Source organism: Schistocerca piceifrons, chromosome X (assembly GCF_021461385.2).
Source record: "Schistocerca piceifrons isolate TAMUIC-IGC-003096 chromosome X, iqSchPice1.1, whole genome shotgun sequence".
Classification (NCBI taxonomy): Eukaryota; Metazoa; Arthropoda; class Insecta; order Orthoptera; family Acrididae; genus Schistocerca; species Schistocerca piceifrons.
The window spans coordinates 380,927,786-380,949,358 of record NC_060149.1 but is presented as its reverse complement, the minus strand read 5'-3'; the positions used below and the strand labels follow the sequence as shown (position 1 = coordinate 380,949,358).

Here is a 21,573-nt window from a genome sequence, read left to right as displayed (position 1 = left end):
TAGTAGTTGAGAGAGGAGTGAGACAAGGTAGTGGCCTACCCTCATCGTTATTAAATCTGTGCTCTGAGCAAGCAATAAAGGAAACCAAGGAAAAATTCTGTAAGGGAATTAAAGGTCAGAGAGGAGAAATGAAAACACTGAGAGTTGTCATTGACACTGACAGAAATACAGACACAGCTAAGGACTTGGAAGATCAGTTGAACAGGATGAATAGTGCCTTGAAAGCAGGTTGTAAGATGAGCATCAAATTAAGTTTAGGAAGGGTGACTGAATTTTGTCAAATTAGGTGTTGCTCAGTGAATCAGATTAGGAAATGAGACACTAAAAGTGAGTAGATTAATTTTGATATTTGGGCAACAGAACAACTGATGATGCTCAAACTTGAGAGGATATAAAATGTAGACGCAATAGTAAGAAAAGCATTTCTGAAAAAAGACAATTTGTTAGCACCAAATATAGAAGGGTGTGCTGCAAAGTAATGCTCCTGAATTTTTTATGTGAAAACTCTTAAAGGTTTTTAAATAAAACAAATGTTATTACCATTCTATGTCTTTATTCAGCTTGTCTACATCTCACTGCTAGAGGGCTCCAAATTTTAGCCTGTGATGTGGTGATGTGCAATGTAACTATGTCTGTGCATGAGAAACAGAATGCTGCAGCTGAGTTTTGAATTCAAAGAGCTCATCCACATATGGGGCACCCTATCCTTCAGCATGATGATGCCAGACTGCACATGAGAGCTGCATCATCTGCAACAATCCGATGTCTTGGGTTCACTGTCATCAATCATCCTCCATAGAGTCCCGACTTGGTCCCATCCAATTTTCATCTGTTTCTAAAACTTAAAGAACACCTTCAAGGACTTCATTCTGAGAGTGATGAAATGGTGCAGCAAGCAGAGGGGACATGGCTCCATCAACAAAGTCAAACGCTATACAGTAATGGTATCAACAAACTGGTCTCTCAATGGGAGAAATTTGTTCATCACCAGAATGACTATATTGAGAAATAAATATGCAGACATGAAGAATAAATCTATAAAATGTTAATACCATTTATTTTATTTAGAAAGCTTTTTACTTTTCAGCACATCCTCATGCACGTAAACATTAGGAACTCCTTTCTGGGGGTATTTTGTCTTGTACAGAAGCGAAACATGGATGATAAACACTTTACATAAGAAGAGAATAGATGCTTTCCGAATGTGGTGCTACAAAAGAATGCAGAAGAGTAGATGGGTAAACTGAATAACCAATGAGAAGATAAAGAATCAAATTTGGGAAAAATGGCTCTGAGCACTATGGGACTTAACATCTGAGGTCATCAGTCCCCTAGAACTTAGAACTACTTAAACCTAACTTACCTAAGGACATCACACACATCCATGCCGAAGGCAGGATTCAAACCTGTGACCGTAATGGTCGTGCGGTTCCGGAGTGAACTGCCTAGAGCCGCTTGACCACTGCGGTCGGCAAATTTGGGAAAAAACAAAATGACTGCATAACTTGACTACATGAAGACATCACTTCATAAAAGGATGCATAAATGATGAGAGGCAAATGTTAGTAGAAACTGGTATTTCTGTAAAAGGAACAATGTGTGAAGCCTACAAAAACTATCACAGTCCTAACTCAGTAAAAGACCTTGACGAGAACCCTAGTAAATTCTGGTCCTACATAAAATTGCTAAGCAGGTCAAAGGCTTTTATCCAGTTACTCTTTGACCAATCTGGTGTGGCAACAGAGAACAGCAATGTTTTAAATTTCCTGTTTAAGAAATCATTGACAAAGGAGGACTGTACAAAACATTTCCAATTCACCGTTGCACAGACTCCTGTATGGAGGACAGAGAAATAGGCATCCCTTGCATAGAAAAGCAACTGAAAGAGCTGAAAACAAATAAATCTCAAGATTCACATCAAATTCTAATTTAGTTTCACAGAGCTTTCTACAGCATTGGACCTTATGTAACTTGTATTTATCATGACTGTCTCATCTGGTATAAAGTTCCAAGCAACTAGAAAAAAAGCACAACTGACTCCTATATATAAGAATAGTAAAAGAATGGGGCCACAAAATTACAGACCAATATCCTTAACATCAGTTTGCTGCAGAATTCTTGAACATATTCTCAGGCTGAATATAATAAATTTTCTTGAGACGGGAAAGCTGGTGTCAACAAATTAGCGTGGAGTTAGAAAGCACTCCTCATGTGAAACTCAGCTTGTTTTTTTCTCTCACAATATCCTGTGAATCATTGATGAAGGCCAATAGACAGATTCTGTGAGCAAAGTCCTGATCATACGGAATAATTTCACTGATATGTAAGTGGCTCGGAGATTTCTTAAGTAATAGAACATGGTTCATTGTCCCAGACAATGAGTGTTCATCGGAGATACGGGTATTGTCAAGAGTGCCCCAAATATGTGTGATAGGACAGCTCTTATTCCCTGTATACATAAAAGAGCTGACGGACAGGGTGAGCAGCAGTCTATGGCTGCTTGCTGATGACGCAGGCTGCTAGATTTGTTACCAGTAAGTTCAGTCTATACATGATTGTTATGGAGATTCTTTGTGAACTCAAATGGGAATCCCTGGAGGGAAGGTGATATTCTTTTGCAAAACACTTCTGAGAAAATTTAGAGAACCAGTATTTGAAGTTGACTGCAGAATGTTTCTACTGCCACCAATGAACATTTCCCATGAAGACCACAAACATAATAGAAACTGGGGACCCATACAAACGCAAATAGACAGTCATTTTCCCACTTCGCTCTCTTTTTGAGTGGAACTGGAAATGAAATGACTAGTAGTGGTACAAGGTACCCTCCACCATGCACTGTATGACAGCTTGCAGAGTATGTATGTAGATGCAGAGGAGTTGAAAGGACACATTCTGAGGCATCAAGGAATTGTCAGTTTCGTAAGGGAGGAAGAGTGTGAGGACAGGGGGGGGGGGGGGGGCTGTAAATGGAGACAAGTCTTAAATACAGTAACCAGGTTCAAATGGCTGCAGGACTAGCGATGAGTCTTGCTCAGGACAGACTAGTATAGAGAGCTGCATCACCTCAGTCTTTGGACAGAAGATGACAATGACCATGGCCATCACCACCACCAGAGATCAATATGCAGATAATCCCAAGAAAATTTCTGAAATTCTATATAAGAGAGTCATGGAGAAGCTGTTTAACAAAATATTAAATACGATATCATTTCTTCTTTAGTAGCTAGAGTCAGCACTTAATATCAATGCCACAAATGCTTGCATGCAATGGAAAGTCAGTGAGTTAATGATATGGTTTAATTATTCAACCAGCTATCAATTGGAAAGCCAATAAAAGGTAACCTTTTATTTATTTTTTACTCGCCTATAGTCAATTTACAGAACGCATTCTTACAACAATGAATTGCAGCTGTAGTATTTAACTGGTCCTTTTAAACATACCTCCAACTGCTATAAGCAGATACGTAAACAATAAGTTCAAAGGTAGAGAAAAAATCAAAATCTCTTTTTGTATAATAAAAATGAAAATTACTTCTATAGTGTCACATATATACCTTATAAGAAAATTCAAGAAGTTTTCAATGAGACAGAACACCCATTAAAACTCACCTATGCTGCGCAATGCATGGTACAGTTCATATGTGAAAGGCACAAGAGGAACATCATCAGAAATTGGAACTATTGCAACTGTTGAAAAATTTCCATGAGAGGGCCGGCTATCAACAGGTACACCTCCATGTGGTCTCTGCCAAGAACCTTTAAATTGTCAGAAAAACATGATTTAGAGATATTATATTTGCATAGGAATCACATGCAAAATAAGAATAAAATGCAATATAACAATAAAACAAACATTCTGAAGAAGGTTTTGGCCAAAAGCTGGATGTGTAACTGTCTTTTTGTTGTGCCTGTCTGCAACTCAATGTGTCATCTGAACAGTGAACAACAATCTATCCTTTTCCTAATATTGTTGTTTAAGGCATTAGGCATTCTGACAACTGCTTCACAATATATTTATTCCCTCATAAAGTTTGCTGTAAATAATCCACTGCAGTGTACGTAATTGCAATACAAGAAGAAAAAAGTGACATTAATTATGCCCCATTAAGATTGACTTTAGCACAAAAAGGAGTGTGCAACGCTGCAATCAAAATTTTTGATCACTTTCCCTGTGATATAAAATGTCTGACAGACAGCCAAGTAAAATTTAAAAACAAACTGAAAAAGATTCTCCTTCACAATTCCTCATATTCCATACAAGAATTTCTATTATCGTAATGCGTAAAATGTGGTGGGCAAGAATTACTAACTCACAACAGTAAATCTTTTCTTTTCTTTTCTTTTCTTTTCTTTCTTTCTTTTTTAACTCTTAAATGATCAGCATATGGGCATATTTGCAAAATAATTTGTGATGTGAATGTAAAATTACATCAAAGGGTGACAAGCCATGGTGGCACTTGAAAAAGATGAGGGAAAGTGAAATAGTAGTTTAAGAAGGTGATAAAATATTTTATAAAGATGGATAAAAGCTGACAAAATATTTAAATGAACAGATTGTATAAATGAATTATTCACATTTTCGATAATCCCCTACCAAAAAGCCTGGTTAAGACCATAATAAATTTCTTTATTATGATCCTGGATGGGGTGTGGCCCCTTTTTTCCCTTCACACAATTTTATTAATATGTGCAGCTACACTGGTAACTTGATATTGGTAATTGCAAATCACAAACAAAATCCACATTGTATTTTTACAACAAACAACATTATAACTTTCGATGCTGGAAAACGTTAAACAAAATATTTTTGGATAACTATTTCTTAGGAATGTTAACCAAAAATGAAATAATTAGACTGGATTTCCTTTCCGCAAGATTCTTTTGATTGCTCTACATCTCCCTTCTTGCATTCTTTCTCCTATTTTAATTATCTATGCTCCCTCAAGCATACCCTGGGCCAATTTTGCTGCCTCTAAATCTTTCTCCCCCCCCCCCAAGTACTTTCTTCAGTTTAACTGAGGCTTGAGAGAGAAGTTTTTCTCATGTCTCCATAGATATTTGGTGTTCTTTTTCCTTTCCTTTTCGGGCAATTGCCTCATAGTCAATCGATTTTTTCATGTTATTCATCTTTTTAATATCCTCTTCAAGATGCCTTTGGTTTTGTTCCTCCTTTTGTTTCCTTCTAATTCATGTTTTCTTTTCTTTTGACATTCTTCCTTATAAGCAGTATAATTTGCATGTTGTGGCAGTCTACACCTAATGAGCTGAAAGTCAAAGGGCACAAGAAAGAAAATGGGGGTACTTTCCAAAGCACCCCTCACAGTCAAACACTGTATAAAAAAATTATCAGTCCCTGTCGTTTTGTCTTCTCCTATTATGTGCGTCAAAATGGAATATCTTACTTCTGTGTCCACATTTCCATGGGGTAATATAAGGGAATTCAAGATGTGACATGTAGTCATGCCAATTTCATAAAATTAAATGTAAGAGAAGCATTAACAATTTTAAAACATTTTGATACTTTAACTCTATGGATGGTGAGACTTTTTTGAGGTGTGCGGTTGTCAGTAATTGTCAATATCCCTGTTATCTAAAGCTGTGTCATCTTTTCCAGCTGTAAAACCATCCATTCATCTGATAAGTAATCTTGTCAGACATCAAATGGCATCATTTTTGCAACTTTTAACATGTTACTGTAGTTTCTGCTCTTTATTCTTTCTCTGAGGTCTAAAACCCTAAAACTTTTCAGTGAGATACTTCATAAGCACTTCTTTTCCATCACATGCTTGGGCTTCCATGTAATGTTTTTGAGCATTCTCCTGAATCCATAAGCTGTCACATTCTTCCAGTTTACTAAGCTCTTCGCTTGCTTGCCTGTTAAAAGCTTGTTGTACACGAGGAAGCAGATTATCCAATGTGAAGAGTTCATTGCGAGGAACTTCAAATATTCATGGTTTTTCTCAAAGCAAAAACCCTCAAAACACAAGCCAAAAAGTTTTATGGAAAAAACAGCCAAAGTTGCAAAATTCAGTTCTTTTTATTTAAATTATGACCAGTTTCAGGTTTCAGAACCCATTCTGAAATCATTCAAACAGAAAAAAATGGTGTATTCTGTGATAGCGTGCAAACCATGTTAATTACAAACATACTTGTGTCTAACTAAAGTTTGTTGTTGATCGCTGGCACAACAAACATACAAGCCAAAAAGGTTTGAATTATGTTTTCTACTTCTGTATGCAATTTGTGAATCAAAGGTGTTTGGCTTTGAAAACATTGTGTGAACCTACTGAATAGACCTGTACAAAAATGAAGTTCAGCTTCCATTGAAGGTTTTTTAAAAGCATTTACATTGGCATTGTAAGATTTGGGCTGTACAGTAGCAGAACTATTTTTTAAAGGTATATGATTAAGAAAGTAAGATTAAATACTATCCCTTCATTCCAGAACCTGGTAGGTGAAGCTACTAAAGTAAGCCACCTTATGGTTGTACGTTTCAAAATCTTGCGATGCAGAATATTAAACTTACACGCAAATTCCTTCAAATTCTTCCCAGCAAGCAGGCTAACCGTCAAACTAATGGCAAATACTGACCAGAAATTTACATGCTCCTTCACCTAAACACTCTAAAGCCTTGACCCTGGTATTACACACTGTATGACTGTTGCAACTTCTGATGTTTATAAATTGTCTGTCTTGTGTCTCCTGGATATCACTATCTAAAAGCCTAAACACTTTTTTATTGAGGTTAGGGCCATCTGATCCCAACATAAGGCATTTATTTAGAGACAGGTTGGCTTCAGAATGTGCTTCACATAACTTCTGATGTAACGTTTCACTAACTGATTTGCTGATAGAGAAAATTCTTAGGTGATGCATTGTTATGCGACACTAACTCTCAGACAGAAATGTAATCTTTAACACTGGTAGTTTCATTCAAATTCAACGTGTAATAAGATGAACATGTTTCTTCTAACATATGTTTCTGGAAATGTAGTGCTTGTCATTAGGTGTCTTATTTTCTCAGACGGAAGCGAAAAATGTTCAGGAATACTACCATGAAACCTCTTCTTAAAAATGTTACAAATATTATTTGATGCATCCATAGAGAAATTGAAAATCACCTATTTCACTGTCCACATCAATTCAGTGGTGGTGGAACTATGCTTGGTACTTACCATCCCTATTGTTGGTGTACAAGCCAAACTTTGAGGCTCACATCAGTTACATGCAGGAAACTCAGATAAGAGTTTTGTACATGTAACTGATGAGAGCCACATTTAATTTGAAAGTTACACTTATGTTTTGTTGAGAGTGAGTGGCTAAAAACTATCTGATAACCTTTTGTGTCAAAATTAACAGATCAAGAACACACACTGCAAAACAATTCATTTCCACTCACTCCCCCTCCCCACCCGCTACTTAGCTCTTCCCCAGGCAGAGACTTTACTTTCCAAACTGTCTGTCTTTGCATTTTCTCCATTTTAAAAGTTTACTTTCGAAATTGAACAGAGTATCACAGCAGCAGCTTTGTTACTACAGCAAAATTAGAAGACAGTTTACAAAATCAGAAGCAGTTGTTTAAGAGAAATATTTGATGCTAATAACAGCTGCACAATATATTTAAAAAAAATACTAAAAAATCAAAAAGAAACAATCAATCTCAAACGTCAGAAGCCCCTCACGTTAGAATTTATCTACTATTTTCATTTGAGCAGTATAAAAAGTAAAATAAATGAACATGAATACAGAAACTTGGAAACAATAGTAAGCAGCTTACTTTCTTTTAAATGAGCAAAAAATGTCGAAAAAGGTGACAATGTTAAAAAAAGCAACTAAAGGTAAGAAAGGTGACCGACTCCTCATCCCGACATCATTAAGAATTATCATACAAATGAAACATTCAATTACACACTATTGTTTGGTAATGAGCCTATGAATGGATACATTAGCATGCAAAAATGTGCACAATAGCAAGTAAACTTCACAAATCAAGAAAAGTAATAAGTGTGTATAAAGATATTTACCCAGTATTCTGTGCCCTAGCAGATGAATCAGTCTTGTTACAACAACAGGATACTTCAGTTTAATTGCATTGAAAAGTCCTTCAGGAAGTTTTGCCAATTCAGAATCACGAACAGCCATAACTGTTGTGCCTCGAGGGGTATGTGTCACCATCTCAACCTGAAAGAAAAATTCCTGTTTTTAAAAATGTCTACAACTAATGAAGAGAATAGTAAATTGGCAAATTAATAACATAATTGGAAATGTTTTAGATTTATGATATGATTACAGTGTTGTAACACACTGTTAAAAAAGAACTCTTCATGCAGAACATTCTTATATTTCAAAATGTGTGACATGACTGGAATACTAAATGAATGACCTGATAAAACTGTCAGCAGTTCCAACACCTACATAACTAATTATTATTTGAAAAATTTGCACGGATTGACAGTTATGTATCAAACATCAATTACAGCACTCATTTATTGAATTTGGTAACTATGAAAGTGAATTTAAAAATGATGGTAAGTCGCACAACTAATATAGGTCCAGACGGTATTGAATCCTTTATTGCGTTCACGACACGTTTTGGGCATCGCCCATCATCAGATGACCTGGTAACAAATAATAAAGAGAAGTGCAAATAATGACATCACACAATACAGCTTTACCAAAGAAATGAGATTACATAAATATCAACTGAAATTAACTGCACACAATTTTGAAGAACATAATTATATACCATCTAAGATCATAATATGCATTGACAAGGATGTTGAAAATTGTCCGTACAAATGTCAAGTAAAACATGTGCTGTCATATACAAGAATTAGACCTAACCAGTAGCTGACTACAGTTATAATGTCAAGGCACCGCTAAAAGAGCTGGTGTCACAAGAGGGTAGCAATTTTGATGACATGTAAAACGGAAATGTTAATAAAAATAATAAAAGCTCAATCAGCACTAATGCATATGAAAGTGAATTGTACAACAGTACAAAGCATTCCATTTATAATAACATCATATAGCACCACATTCAGTACGATTTGTTCATAATCTAAGTATAGGACACCACATCTTATAAAAAGTTAATTAAAACGATTGTCTTTTTTTTTAAAAAAACATGATTAATTAATTTTTTTGTTTTTACCAGCACAGTTGTGCAAGAAAGTTAACAGTAAAACTCAATGCAATTGTGCACGTTTCATAAACCAAATATACTGTTACACCTAATCTTAAAATTTGGAGTATGATGTAACAAAAAAAGTTTGCTAATAAAATTACATGTGGTTGTAAAAATTCCATAAGTGATAAAGGTAGTTGAAAGAAAGAATAGCTGGATAGGGAGTCTTACTGTTTCTTCCTAACCAGAAGTAACTCGCTGAAAAAATCGAAGAATTATCTACGACTGCCTGAAATCTGCTCATTTATTGTAAGTTCTGGATCACTCACTTATGTTTCAATTTCTTCTAAAATGCCCAGTAATATTCCTTTATTACTAAAATGCAAAATGGACATGTCATCTACAATGTTTTTAAGCTGATGTTGGTTCTCCTTTAAATGTTGTCCTAACACACTTCTACTACTTGCATGTCCATGTTCACAAAATCTAATCTGAAACCCCCATCCACTTCGCCAGACATAATATTTCTTACATGAATTGCAGAAAATCTTATAGACACCTGCACTACTGTATTTATACAGTGGTAGTCGTAACTTGTGTCGCAGCAATTTACCCTGTTTATTATCCATTCAAAAACCTTCTGTAATATTAGATTTGTGTAAGACATCTGGTATCCTATCTGCCATGGACCCATAGTATGACAACAAAATATACTTTTCAGTCTCCTTGTTAACTACAACTTTCTTCTCTACTTGTTGAAAATTTTTTCTTCCAATCCTCCTAATTGCCATATCAGTGAAACCGCTAGTCACACTGACCTGAACAATCAAGTCAGTTTCCTTCTCAGGCACATCTTTACAAGAATCTAGTCTGGCTATCCAATAAAACACTGATGTAAAAAAAAAATGTAGGCTTTTGAGCTGGTGGGTGGCATGAATCCTGCAATGTAATCAAATTTGTAGCCATTGGCTTATGATATATCTCAGTTTTAACAGTATGTCCTATTTTGGTGATTTGCAAGTCCAAAAAGTTAATTGAACCCTCTATTTCAATTTCATGAGTGAACTCCACATTTCTGTCTGAGGAATTAAGAATATCTGCCATCACCTGAATGTCATTTTCATTAACCGATAATATTATGAAAATGTCGTTGAATTACAAATCACCAGAATAGGTTATACTTTTAAAATTGAGATATACTGTAAGCCAATGGCTTCAAATTTAACTATACTGCAAGATTCATGACACTCGCCAGGTTCAAAAGCGTGAATTTTTTACTTCAATGGTTCTTTCAATTTGGCATCAGTTACTGATTTTTCCTAGTACAGGAAAGTAGCACACTGACATATAAGGTTTTTATAGACCAAGATAAATTTAATGAAATAAAAACTTTTCCTATAAAGAATGGTCTTTCTGATCATGATGAACAGCTAATTACAGTGTATGACATAGCTTGATGCAGTAACGCAAAACAGTCCTCCAAAATAGTGTGTTTAATTAATGACTTAACAATTGCAAATTTTAGAGAAAGCTTGCATCAGTTAGATTGGGATGAGGTGTGCAGGTAACCTGACGTTAATTAAAAATTTAACCTAATTCATGGTACCTTTGTAAGTATATTTGGAAACAGTTTCCCCAAGAAAATAGTGAAACATAACTGTAAGAAACCTTCTAAAAAGCCGTGGCTCACTTAAGGGACAAAAATATCTTGTAAACAGAAAAGGAAAATGTATCTTATACCTAGGAGTAATGATTCAGAAACAGTCAAACATTATAAAAACTGCTACATTGTATTTTTTTTTTTAAAAAAAAAGAATGAAGAAAAAGGTTAATATTCTTCTCGGGTATGCAGCCGGATCATAACGTCTTCATGACACAATATTTCCGTGGTCCAACTGGGCGCCATCTTCAGGTGAGAGTGCTGGTGCACGATCTCACCGGAACTGACTTCCCAGCGCAAGCGGCAGCCCCTATATAGGCCGCAGAAGACCAACAACATGTGCGCGAGAAGGTGCCGTAACTGCCCTCTAGCGCAGTAAACATACCGCGCCGCCAGTGGTGGAAAGAGGCGAAATCGAGATATCGCTCTCAAAAATTAAAAAAAATATATATTAAAAAAATTTTATTCCGACGATCGAAACACAGACCACTGTTTTTTAATGTCAGATAACACTGGGTCCCAAGTCTTACTTAAAAGATAACCCTTGTCTCTATTAATAAGATTGTCAGATAAATGAATCTCTATGGATTCTTTTAAAACACAGTCCCAATAGCGAGATGCAGGGGCAATCATTTGTGTCGCGTCATATAGCATTCTGTGTCCCTCGGTGAGACAGTGCTCCGCCACTGCGGATTTCTCCGGTTGAAGCAGCTGTGTGTGCCGCTGATGCTCAACACATTGGCCCTAAATGGTCCGGATTGTCTGACCAATATAAGCCTCCCCACAGTGGCAAGGGATCTTGTACACACCGGGCTTCCTCAAACCCGAGTCATCCTTAACAGAGCCAAGAAGCGCTCTAATCTTGGCTGGCGGACAAAAAATACTTTTGATATGATATCTTTTCAGAATTCTTCCTATCTTCGAGGAAATGCTCCCAGAAAAAGGCAGAAAAGCCACCGATTTGCAAGTATCTTCTGGTGGTTCAGTCGATGGTCCAAACTGGAAAGCACGACGGATCTGTTTATCTGTATAGCCATTCTGCTTGAACACAACCTTAAGGTGGTCCAATTCTTGTGTCAAGCTTTCTTCATCTGAAATGGCATAAGCTCTTCTCGCCAACGTCCACAGGACCCCGTATGCTGGAATGATGGATGACAGCTAGAAGCATGCAGGTAACGGTCTGTGTGCGTAGGCTTTCGATAAACACTGTGTCCCAGTGTCCCATCATCCTTTCTGTACACCAGAACATCCAGAAACGGAAGCTTTCCATCACTTTCCACGTCCATGGTAAACTTGATGCTAGGATGCAAGGAATTAAAATGATCTAGGAGGAGGTCAAGAGCTTCTCTCCCATGAGACCACACTATAAACGTATCGTCAACGTACCTCCAGAAACAGGTTGGTTTTAAGGACGCCGTCTTCAGCGCCATGTCCTCCAAATCTTCCATAAAAAGGTTGGCGACTATTGGGGACAATGGGCTCCCCATAGCCACTCTGTCAGACTGTTCAAAATATTTGTCATTGAATAAAAAGTACGTTGACGTCAGCACGTGGCGACAAAGCCTGGTTGTTTCCTCATCCAGTTTCTCACCAATTAATTGCAAGGATTCTTCCAGAGGAACCCGGGTAAAAAGCGACACGACATCAAAGCTCACAAGCAAATAGCAGGGACTAAGAGACAAGGACTTCAATCTCTGAATAAACACCACAGAATTGGGAATGTGATGTTCGCATTTACCGACGCGAGGGCCAAGAACAGATGCTAAATACTTGGCTAGATTGTAGGTAGGAGCACCCAAGTTACTCACGATCGGACGAAGCGGGACCCCTTTCTTATTAATCTTGGGTAGACCGTATAGTCTCGGTGGCACGGCAGCACCAGGACGAAGTGGCTATGGGGAGCCCATTGTCCCCAATAGTCGCCAACCTTTTTATGGAAGATTTGGAGGACATGGCGCTGAAGACGGCGTCATTAAAACCAACCTGTTTCTGGAGGTACGTTGACGGTACGTTTATAGTGTGGTCTCATGGGAGAGAAGCTCTTGACCGCCTCCTAGATCATTTTAATTCCCTGCATCCTAGCATCAAGTTTACCATAGAGGTGGAAAGTGATGGAAAGCTCCTGTTTCTGGATGTTCTGGTTTACAGAAAGGATGATGGGACACTGGGACACAGTGTTTATCGAAAGCCTACGCACACGGACCGTTACCTGCATGCTTCTAGCTGTCATCCATCGTTCCAGCGTACGGGGGTCCTGCAGACGTTGGCGAGAAGAGCTTATGCCATTTCAGATGGAGAAAGCTTGACACAAGAATTGGACCACCTTAAGGTTGTGTTCAAGCAGAATGGCTATACAGATAAACAGATCCGTCGTGCTTTCCAGTTTGGACCATCGCCTGAACCACCAGAAGATACCTGCAAATCGGTGGCTTTTCTGCCTTTTGCTGGGAGCATTTCCTCGAAGATAGGAAGAATTCTGAAAAGATATCATATCAAAAGTATTTTTCGTCCGCCAGCCAAGATTAGAGCGCTTCTTGGCTCTGTTAAGGATGACTTGGGTTTGAGGAAGCCCGGTGTGTACAAGATCCCTTGCTACTGTGGGAAGGCTTATATTGGTCAGACAATCCGGACCATTCAGGACCGATGTGTTGAGTATCAGCGGTACACACGGCTGCTTCAACCTGAGAAATCCGCAGTGGCGGAGCACTGTCCCACCGAGGGACACAGAATGCTATATGACGCGACACAAATGGTTGCCCCTGCATCTCGCTATTGGGACTGTGTTTTATAAGAATCCATAGAGATTCGTTTATCTGACAATCTTATTAATAGAGACAAGGGTTATCTTTTAAGTACGACTTGGGACCCGGTGTTATCTGACATTAAAAAACAATGGTCTGTGTTTCGATCGTCGGAATAAAAATTTTTTAATAATTTTTTTTTTTTTAATTTTTGAGAGCGATATCTCGATTTCGCCTCTTTCCACCACTGGCGGCGCGGTTTGTTTACTGCGCTAGAGGACAGTTACGGCACCTTCTCGTGCAAGCGTTGTGGGTCTTCTGCAGCCTATATAGGGGCTGCCGCTTGCGCTGGGAAGTCAGTTCCGGCGAGATCGTGCACCAGCACTCTCACCTCAAGATGGCGGCCAGTTGGACCACGGAAATATTGTGTCATGAAGACATTATGATCCGGTTGCATACCCGAGAAGAATATTATCAATTATTACGCCGGGAAAGCCTTGGTAGTCACAAGAAAGAGGTTATTAAGAAGTCTAGAAGTACATGTATTATGTCTGAAGGTAGCCCCTCTAATAATAAAATTAAAACAAATTGGAATATTGGTAAGGGAAATGGGGCATGTGAGGGCTCAGGAAAGGTGCATTATTAGAAAATGCAAGGATGTATGTGGAAGAGGCAATTCTTATTCAACTTGATAAAACTGAAATTCAATCCACCTCTTCTCCTGAAATTAGTAAAATAATAAATTCACCCAAAAGTAAATGCTGGCATGGAATTGATGCCATTCCCAACAAAGTACTAAAAGCTCGTTTCCAACAGTAAGCAGGATTTTCAGCCACATATGTAGGAGCTCACTGAAACAGGGCATTTGTCTAGATAGATTGAAGTATGCATTTGTTAAACCATTGCATAAAAATAGGGATAGGTCTGATGCAGACAGCTACCGCCCAATCTCACATCTGACAGCTTTGTCCAAAATTCTCAAAAAACTAATGTATTCACAAGTAGCTTCACATATTTGTAAAAATAAAGTACCAAAAAAAGGTCAACTTGGTTATCAGAAAGTCATTTCAAAAGAAAAAGCTATATATGTTTCCACTGATCAAATATTAAATGCTCTGAATAATGGATCACCACCCACTGGGATTTTTTGTGGTCTCTAGGCTTTTGAATGTGACTCATGAAATTCTTCTATATATGCTTAATTATTGTGGTATGAGTGGGACAGTGCACAAATGGTTTAATGCATATTTAACTGGAAGGATGCAGAAGATTCAAATTAACAGTACAAATACACAATAATTAGCCAAGGAAATTGTAAATAATGTCCTACAGAAAATTATTAAGTGGTTCTCTGCAAATGGACTCTCACTAAATTTTGAATAAACACAGTATATGCAGTCCCATTCAGTAAATGGCATAATACCATTGCTAAATACAGACTTTGAACGTAAGTCTGTTGCTAAGGCAGAATATTCAAAATTTCTGGACGTATACACTGATGAGAGATTGAATTGCAAGAAACAAATTGATGATCTGCTGACATTTTTGAATTCAGCTATTTATGCTACTCGTGTTATTGCAAATTTTGGTGATAAACATATCAGTAAATTAGCCTACTATGTCTATTTTCATTAACTGCTTTCATACGGCATCATATTTTGTGGTAATTCATCATTAAGTGAAAAAGTATTAATTGCACAAAAGTGTGTAATCAGAATAATACTTTTAGCTGCCCATCATCATCTTGCAGATATTTATTTAAGGAATTAGGGATATTCACATTGCCTCCAGAATACATATATGCATTTATGAAATCTGTTATTAATAACCCACCCCACTTCAAAAATAAGAGGAAAGGGCATAGCTACAACACTAGAAGAAAGGATGATCTTCACTATTCTGGGTTAAATCTGACTCTGGCACAGAAAGGGGTGAATTATGCTGCCACAAAAGTCTTTGGTCATTTACCAAATAGCATGAGAAGTCTGACAGATTGCCAACCAGAATTTAAAAAGAAATTAAAGGAATTTATGAATGACAACTTACCCTATTCACTAGATGAATTTTTAGATATGAAGTAGGGAACCAATATTAATGTAATGCAATGTAATTTTGCTTAGCTAAGCTAGGTTTCTGTAATGATGTGACTTAGAAGAAAACATACTTGATTGTTCAGGTCAGTGTGACTAGCGGTTTCACTGATTGGCAATTAGGAGGACAGGAAGAAAAATTTTCAACAAGTACAGAAGAAAGTTGTAGTTAATGAGGAGACTGAAAAGTATATTTTGTTGTCATACTACTGGTCAATGGCAGATCAGATACCAGATGTCTAACACAAATCTAATATTACAGAAGGTTTTTGAATGGATAATAAACAGGGTAAATTGCTGTGACACAAGTTACGACTACCACTGTATAAATACAGTAGTGCAGGTGTCTATAAGATTTTCTGCAGTTCATGTAAGAAATATTATGTCTGGCGAAGTGGATGGGGGTTTCAGATTAGATTTTGTGAACATGGACATGCAAGTAGTAGAAGTGTGTTAGGACAACATTTAAAAGAGAACCAACATCAGCTTAAAAACATTGTAGATAACATGTCCATTTTGCATTTTAGTAATAAAGGAATATTACTGGGCATTTTAGAAGAAATTGAAACATAAGTGAGTGATCCAGAGCTTACAATAAATGAGCAGATTTCAGGCAGTCGTAGATAATTCTTCGATTTTTTCAGCGAGTTACTTGTGGCTAGGAAGAAACAGTAAGACTCCCTAGCCAGTTATTCTTTCTTTTAACTACCTCTATGACTAATGGAATTTTTAATGAGCACATGTAATTTTATTAGCAAATTGTTTTTCTTACATCATACTGCAAATTTAAAGATGACATGTAACAGTATACTTGGTTTATGAAACCAGCACTATTGGATTGAGTTTTACTGTTGACTTTCTTGCACAACTGTGCTGGTAAAAACAAAATAATTTTTAATTACGTATGTTTCTTTTTTTAAAAAAAAAGACAATCATTTTAATTAACTTTGTATCGGATGTGGTGCCCTACATTTAGATTATGAACAAATTGTACTGAACGTGGTGCTATATGATGTTATTGTAAATGGAATGCCTTGTACTACTGTACGGTTTTTATGAGTCATCTTCATTAGTGCTGATTGAGCTTTTATTACACTCCTGGAAATTGAAATAAGAATACCGTGAATTCATTGTCCCAGGAAGGGGAAACTTTATTGACACATTCCTGGGGTCAGATACATCACATGATCACACTGACAGAACCACAGGCACATAGACACAAGCAACAGAGCATGCACAATGTCGGCACTAGTACAGTGTATATCCACCTTTCGCAACAATGCAGGCTGCTATTCTCCCATGGAGACGATCGTAGAGATGCTGGATGTAGTCCTGTGGAACGGCTTGCCATGCCATTTCCACCTGGCGCCTCAGTTGGACCAGCGTTCGTGCTGGACGTGCAGACCGCGTGAGACGACGCTTCATCCAGTCCCAAACATGCTCAATGGGGGACAGATCCGGAGATCTTGCTGGCCAGGGTAGTTGACTTACACCTTCTAGAGCACGTTGGGTGGCACGGGATACATGCGGACGTGCATTGTCCTGTTGGAACAGCAAGTTCCCTTGACGGTCTAGGAATGGTAGAACGATGGGTTCGATGACGGTTTGGATGTACTGTGCACTATTCAGTGTCCCCTCGACGATCACCAGTGGTGTACGGCCAGTGTAGGAGATCGCTCCCCACACCATGATGCCGGGTGTTGGCCCTGTGTGCCTCGGTCGTATGCAGTCCTGATTGTGGCGCTCACCTGCACGGCGCCGAACACGCATACGACCATCATTGGCACCAAGGCAGAAGCGACTCTCATCGCTGAAGACGACACGTCTCCATTCGTCCCTCCATTCACGCCTGTCGCGACACCACTGGAGGCGGGCTGCACGATGTTGGGGCGTGAGCGGAAGACGGCCTAACGGTGTGCGGGACCATAGCCCAGCTTCATGGAGACGGTTGCGAATGGTCCTCGCCGATACCCCAGGAGCAACAGTGTCCCTAATTTGCTGGGAAGTGGCGGTGCGGTCCCCTACGGCACTGCGTAGGATCCTACGGTCTTGGCGTGCATCCGTGCGTCGCTGCGGTCCGGTCCCAGGTCGACGGGCATGTGCACCTTCCGCCGACCACTGGCGACAACATCGATGTACTGTGGAGACCTCACGCCCCACGTGTTGAGCAATTCGGCGGTACGTCCACCCGGCCTCCCGCATGCCCACTATACGCCCTCGCTCAAAGTCCGTCAACTGCACATACGGTTCACGTCCACGCTGTCGCGGCATGCTACCAGTGTTAAAGACTGCGATGGAGCTCCGTATGCCACAGCAAACTGGCTGACACTGACGGCGGCGGTGCACAAATGCTGCGCAGCTAGCGCCATTCGACGGCCAACACCGCGGTTCCTGGTGTGTCCGCTGTGCCGTGCGTGTGATCATTGCTTGTACAGCCCTCTCGCAGTGTCCGGAGCAAGTATGGTGGGTCTGACACACCGGTGTCAATGTGTTCTTTTTTCCATTTCCAGGAGTGTATTTTTATTAACATTTCTATTTTACATGTCATCAGAAATGCTACCCTCTAGTGATACCAGCTTATGATATGGCTCCATTAGCAGTGCCTTGAGAATATAACTGTAGTCAGCTACTGGTTAGGTCTAATTGTTGTATATGACAGCACATGTTTTACTTGACATTTGTACGGACATTATTTAACATCCTTGTCAATGCATATTATGATCTTAGATGGTATATAATTATGTTCTTCAAAATTGTGTACAGTTAATTTCATTTGGTATTTATGTAAACTCATTTCTTTGGTAAAGTTGTATTGTGTGATATCATTATTTGCACTTCTCTTTATAATCAAAGAAAAATTCAGAGTAGGTATTAAAATCCATGGAGAAGAAATAAAAACTTTGAGGTTCGCCGATGACACTGTAATTCTGCCAGAGACAGCAAAGGACTTGGAAGAGCAGTTGAACAGAATGGATAGTGTCTTGAAAGGAGGATATAAGATGAACATCAACAAAAGCATAACACGGATAATGGAATGTAGTGGAATTAACTCGGGTGATGCTGAGGGAATTAGATTAGGAAATGAGACACTTAAAGTAAGCTATTTGAGGAGCAAAATAACTGATGATGGTCGAAGTGCAGAGGATATAAAATGTAGACTGGCAATGGCAAGAAAAGCGTTTCTGAAGAAGAGAAATTTGTTAACATCGAGTATAGATTTAAGCGTCAGGAAGTCATTTCTGAAAGTATTTGTATGGAGTGTAGCCATGTATGGAAGTGAAACATGGATGATAAATAGTTTGGACAAGAAGAGAATAGAAGTTTTCGAAATGTGGTGCTACAGAAGAATGCTGAAGATTACATGGGTAGATCACATAACTAATGAGGAGGTACTGAATAGGATTGGGGAGAAGAGAAGTTTGTGGCACAACTTGACTAGAAAAAGGGATCGGTTGGTAGGACATGTTCTGAGGCATCAAGCGATCACCAATTTAGTATTGGAGGGCAGTGTGGAGGGTAAAAATCATAGAGGGAGACCAAGAGATGAATACACTAAGCAGATTCAGAAAGATGTAGGTTACAGTAGGTACTGGGAAATGATGAAGCTTGCACAGGATAGAGTAGCATGGAGAGCTGCATCAAACCAGTTTCAGGACTGAAGACCACCACCACCACCACCACCACCACCACCACCACCAACAACAACAACAACATGCAAATATATGTCAAAATCAACTTTTATAAGTCTCAGCCTGATTGGAGCAATATTTTGGACAGAAACAGTGCTTTTAGGAAAATTGAAGGCGTTAAATATTAGACTCAGAAATACGAAAATTAGTGCGATGCTTCAGTTTGATATAAAAAACATTACGTATGTGGTTGGTTGGTTGGTTTGAGGGATTAAAGGGACCAGACTGCTATGGTCATCGGTCCCATTACCTATGTGGTCCCATTAAGCTACCTCTATCAGTTTTCAAGTAATGGACTAAAAACTAAATTTGGAACAAAAACGTCCATATTTGTAATAGATTAAGCATCATTTATATTAATGATAGGAATTTCTGATTACAGTAATTGATTACATTCATTAAATAATAGAGCTATAACAAATTTCAAGACTTTGATATAAATACCAACGAATAAAAAGTCTCTTAAAGTTGTAGTTCAGAGGTAATATTCTACTGTCGGTTCCACTCTAAAATTTCTAGCCGGAAAAATTTTAAATGCAGTCGAGCTGAAACTTTTTCTATGGTTAAACCTAAGTTAACTCCATTCATATGCAGATTACAAAGACTGTAAATTGATTCATGATGGAGTTATTAAAATATGTGTGTTCACGGAAGTGGACATTTAGATGCTGCTACATGGGCTTAGAGCAGATGATGGCAGATGTTCCACTTGGCTGTCTGCTGTGCCCATATATAAATACAGCCTGAGAGACAGTGACACTACGCTTTGCACCCCACTATCATATGGTCCACGTCAGACAAACACCGGCTTACAAGGTGGCTTGGGTGATATCACAGCCAGGCTGTTACTAAACACGTGTTTGATAAGAGTAGAAAGTGAAATTGCGAGGACTGTACACTGTCGTGGATCATTTAGAATTCTCAAAAAAGACACCACTTCTCACTCTGTCCGCATCAGTCAAATACCGGCAACACTGTGTCTCATAACATCACAGCCTGGCTGCTGCTAAACGTATGTTTTCGGTACAAATAGGATGTGAACTCGCGAGGACTGTGCAGCATCCTCCATCACTTAGCTTTCACAGAAATAACTGTTTGTGTGCCACCTGTAATGTTGACAAAACTGCGTGGCAAGTGGTGAGATTATTTTCCTCTTTCGTGGAGAGCAATTAACTTTGATTATTAGAAGTCAGGGTGAAAGACCATTTAATGGGAACTTACGGTAGAGGTCGCCTCTGAACTGATCATAGTTCTGTTTATGATAGAGACAACATTATCATCATCATCATCATCATCATCATCATCATTATTATTATTATTATTATTATTATTATTATTATTATCATCATCATCAGGAATGTTACTATGTTTGTGTGTGTGAACTTTTACTAAATATATTAACCAGTTAGACGTCAAAACTTTTATCTATAATCATGCACCCATGTATCTCACTCATTTGTGTGCTCAGGTAAGCCCTTTAAGTACTTGTTGCTTCAATCTAAACTTGTAAAAGGAGACAAATATAAGAATTTGTGTTGGCATACTGATTTTGTCTGACAATTGTGTAAACTTGAAACATAGCAAGGTGGAATCACTCCAGATGCTATCGTTCTGCTTCTTTAGATAAATGACTTCTTTCCTTGTCTTTGGCTAATTCTACTCATGCAAGTATTCTATAAACCATGTGTACACAAAATTGCTAAGTTCTTATTTATGTAGTATTTTATGTATCTCATTTTTTACCATACAGTTTGCAGTCTTATGATTTAGTTTTGCCTAAAAACTAATTAATTAAGAAATCTTGACAACTGAAATTGTTACAACTGCATGTAATAGCGAAATTAGTGTGAGCTACTTAATAACTCTAAGGGGATTGACACAGCTCATTAGAAACCCCTAATTTTACTCTTTGCAGTACTCTGTTTCACTTTTCCAAAAATACATCTTAGGAAATATTCATAATGAAAGTCTGACCACACCCAAAATTACTTTTACACAAAGCTAGATGATACCATGGCACGAGTTCCTGAACTCAATAGATCATTCCACTGGATCATTTTTTGGACTGGATATAATAAGACAATTTCAGGAAGATGTGGGAGATGCCATATGTCTTCATAAATGAGCAATTGCACTCTCCAAATAAGCCAAGTGGCTACTAGTCACATTGCTCTCAGTACATGTCCTGCACACTTCAGCCTTTTAGTCTCAATGTAACGGACAAGATCTTGCTGAAAACCCAAGGAAATTCTGGTCTTACGTA

The 21,573-nt window shown here is 38.3% G+C and overlaps 1 protein-coding gene across 8 annotated transcripts in view; it reads right to left on the bottom strand.

Moving 5' to 3' along the window:
* Positions 1 to 21,573, bottom strand: part of LOC124723161 (neuropathy target esterase sws) — a 201,895-nt gene that overhangs the window by 91,362 nt on the left and 88,960 nt on the right. For all 8 annotated transcript variants that reach the window (XR_007006522.1, XR_007006521.1, XM_047248357.1 and 5 more), the window contains exons 15-16: positions 8,028 to 8,184; positions 3,613 to 3,759 (exon numbers count right to left, since the gene is read on the bottom strand). Coding sequence is in view for 6 of the 8 variants with exons in the window: in XM_047248357.1 (XP_047104313.1) it covers positions 3,613 to 3,759; positions 8,028 to 8,184 (304 nt within the window). In the remaining 2 variants the exon portion in view is untranslated. The remainder of the gene's footprint in view (positions 1 to 3,612; positions 3,760 to 8,027; positions 8,185 to 21,573) is intronic.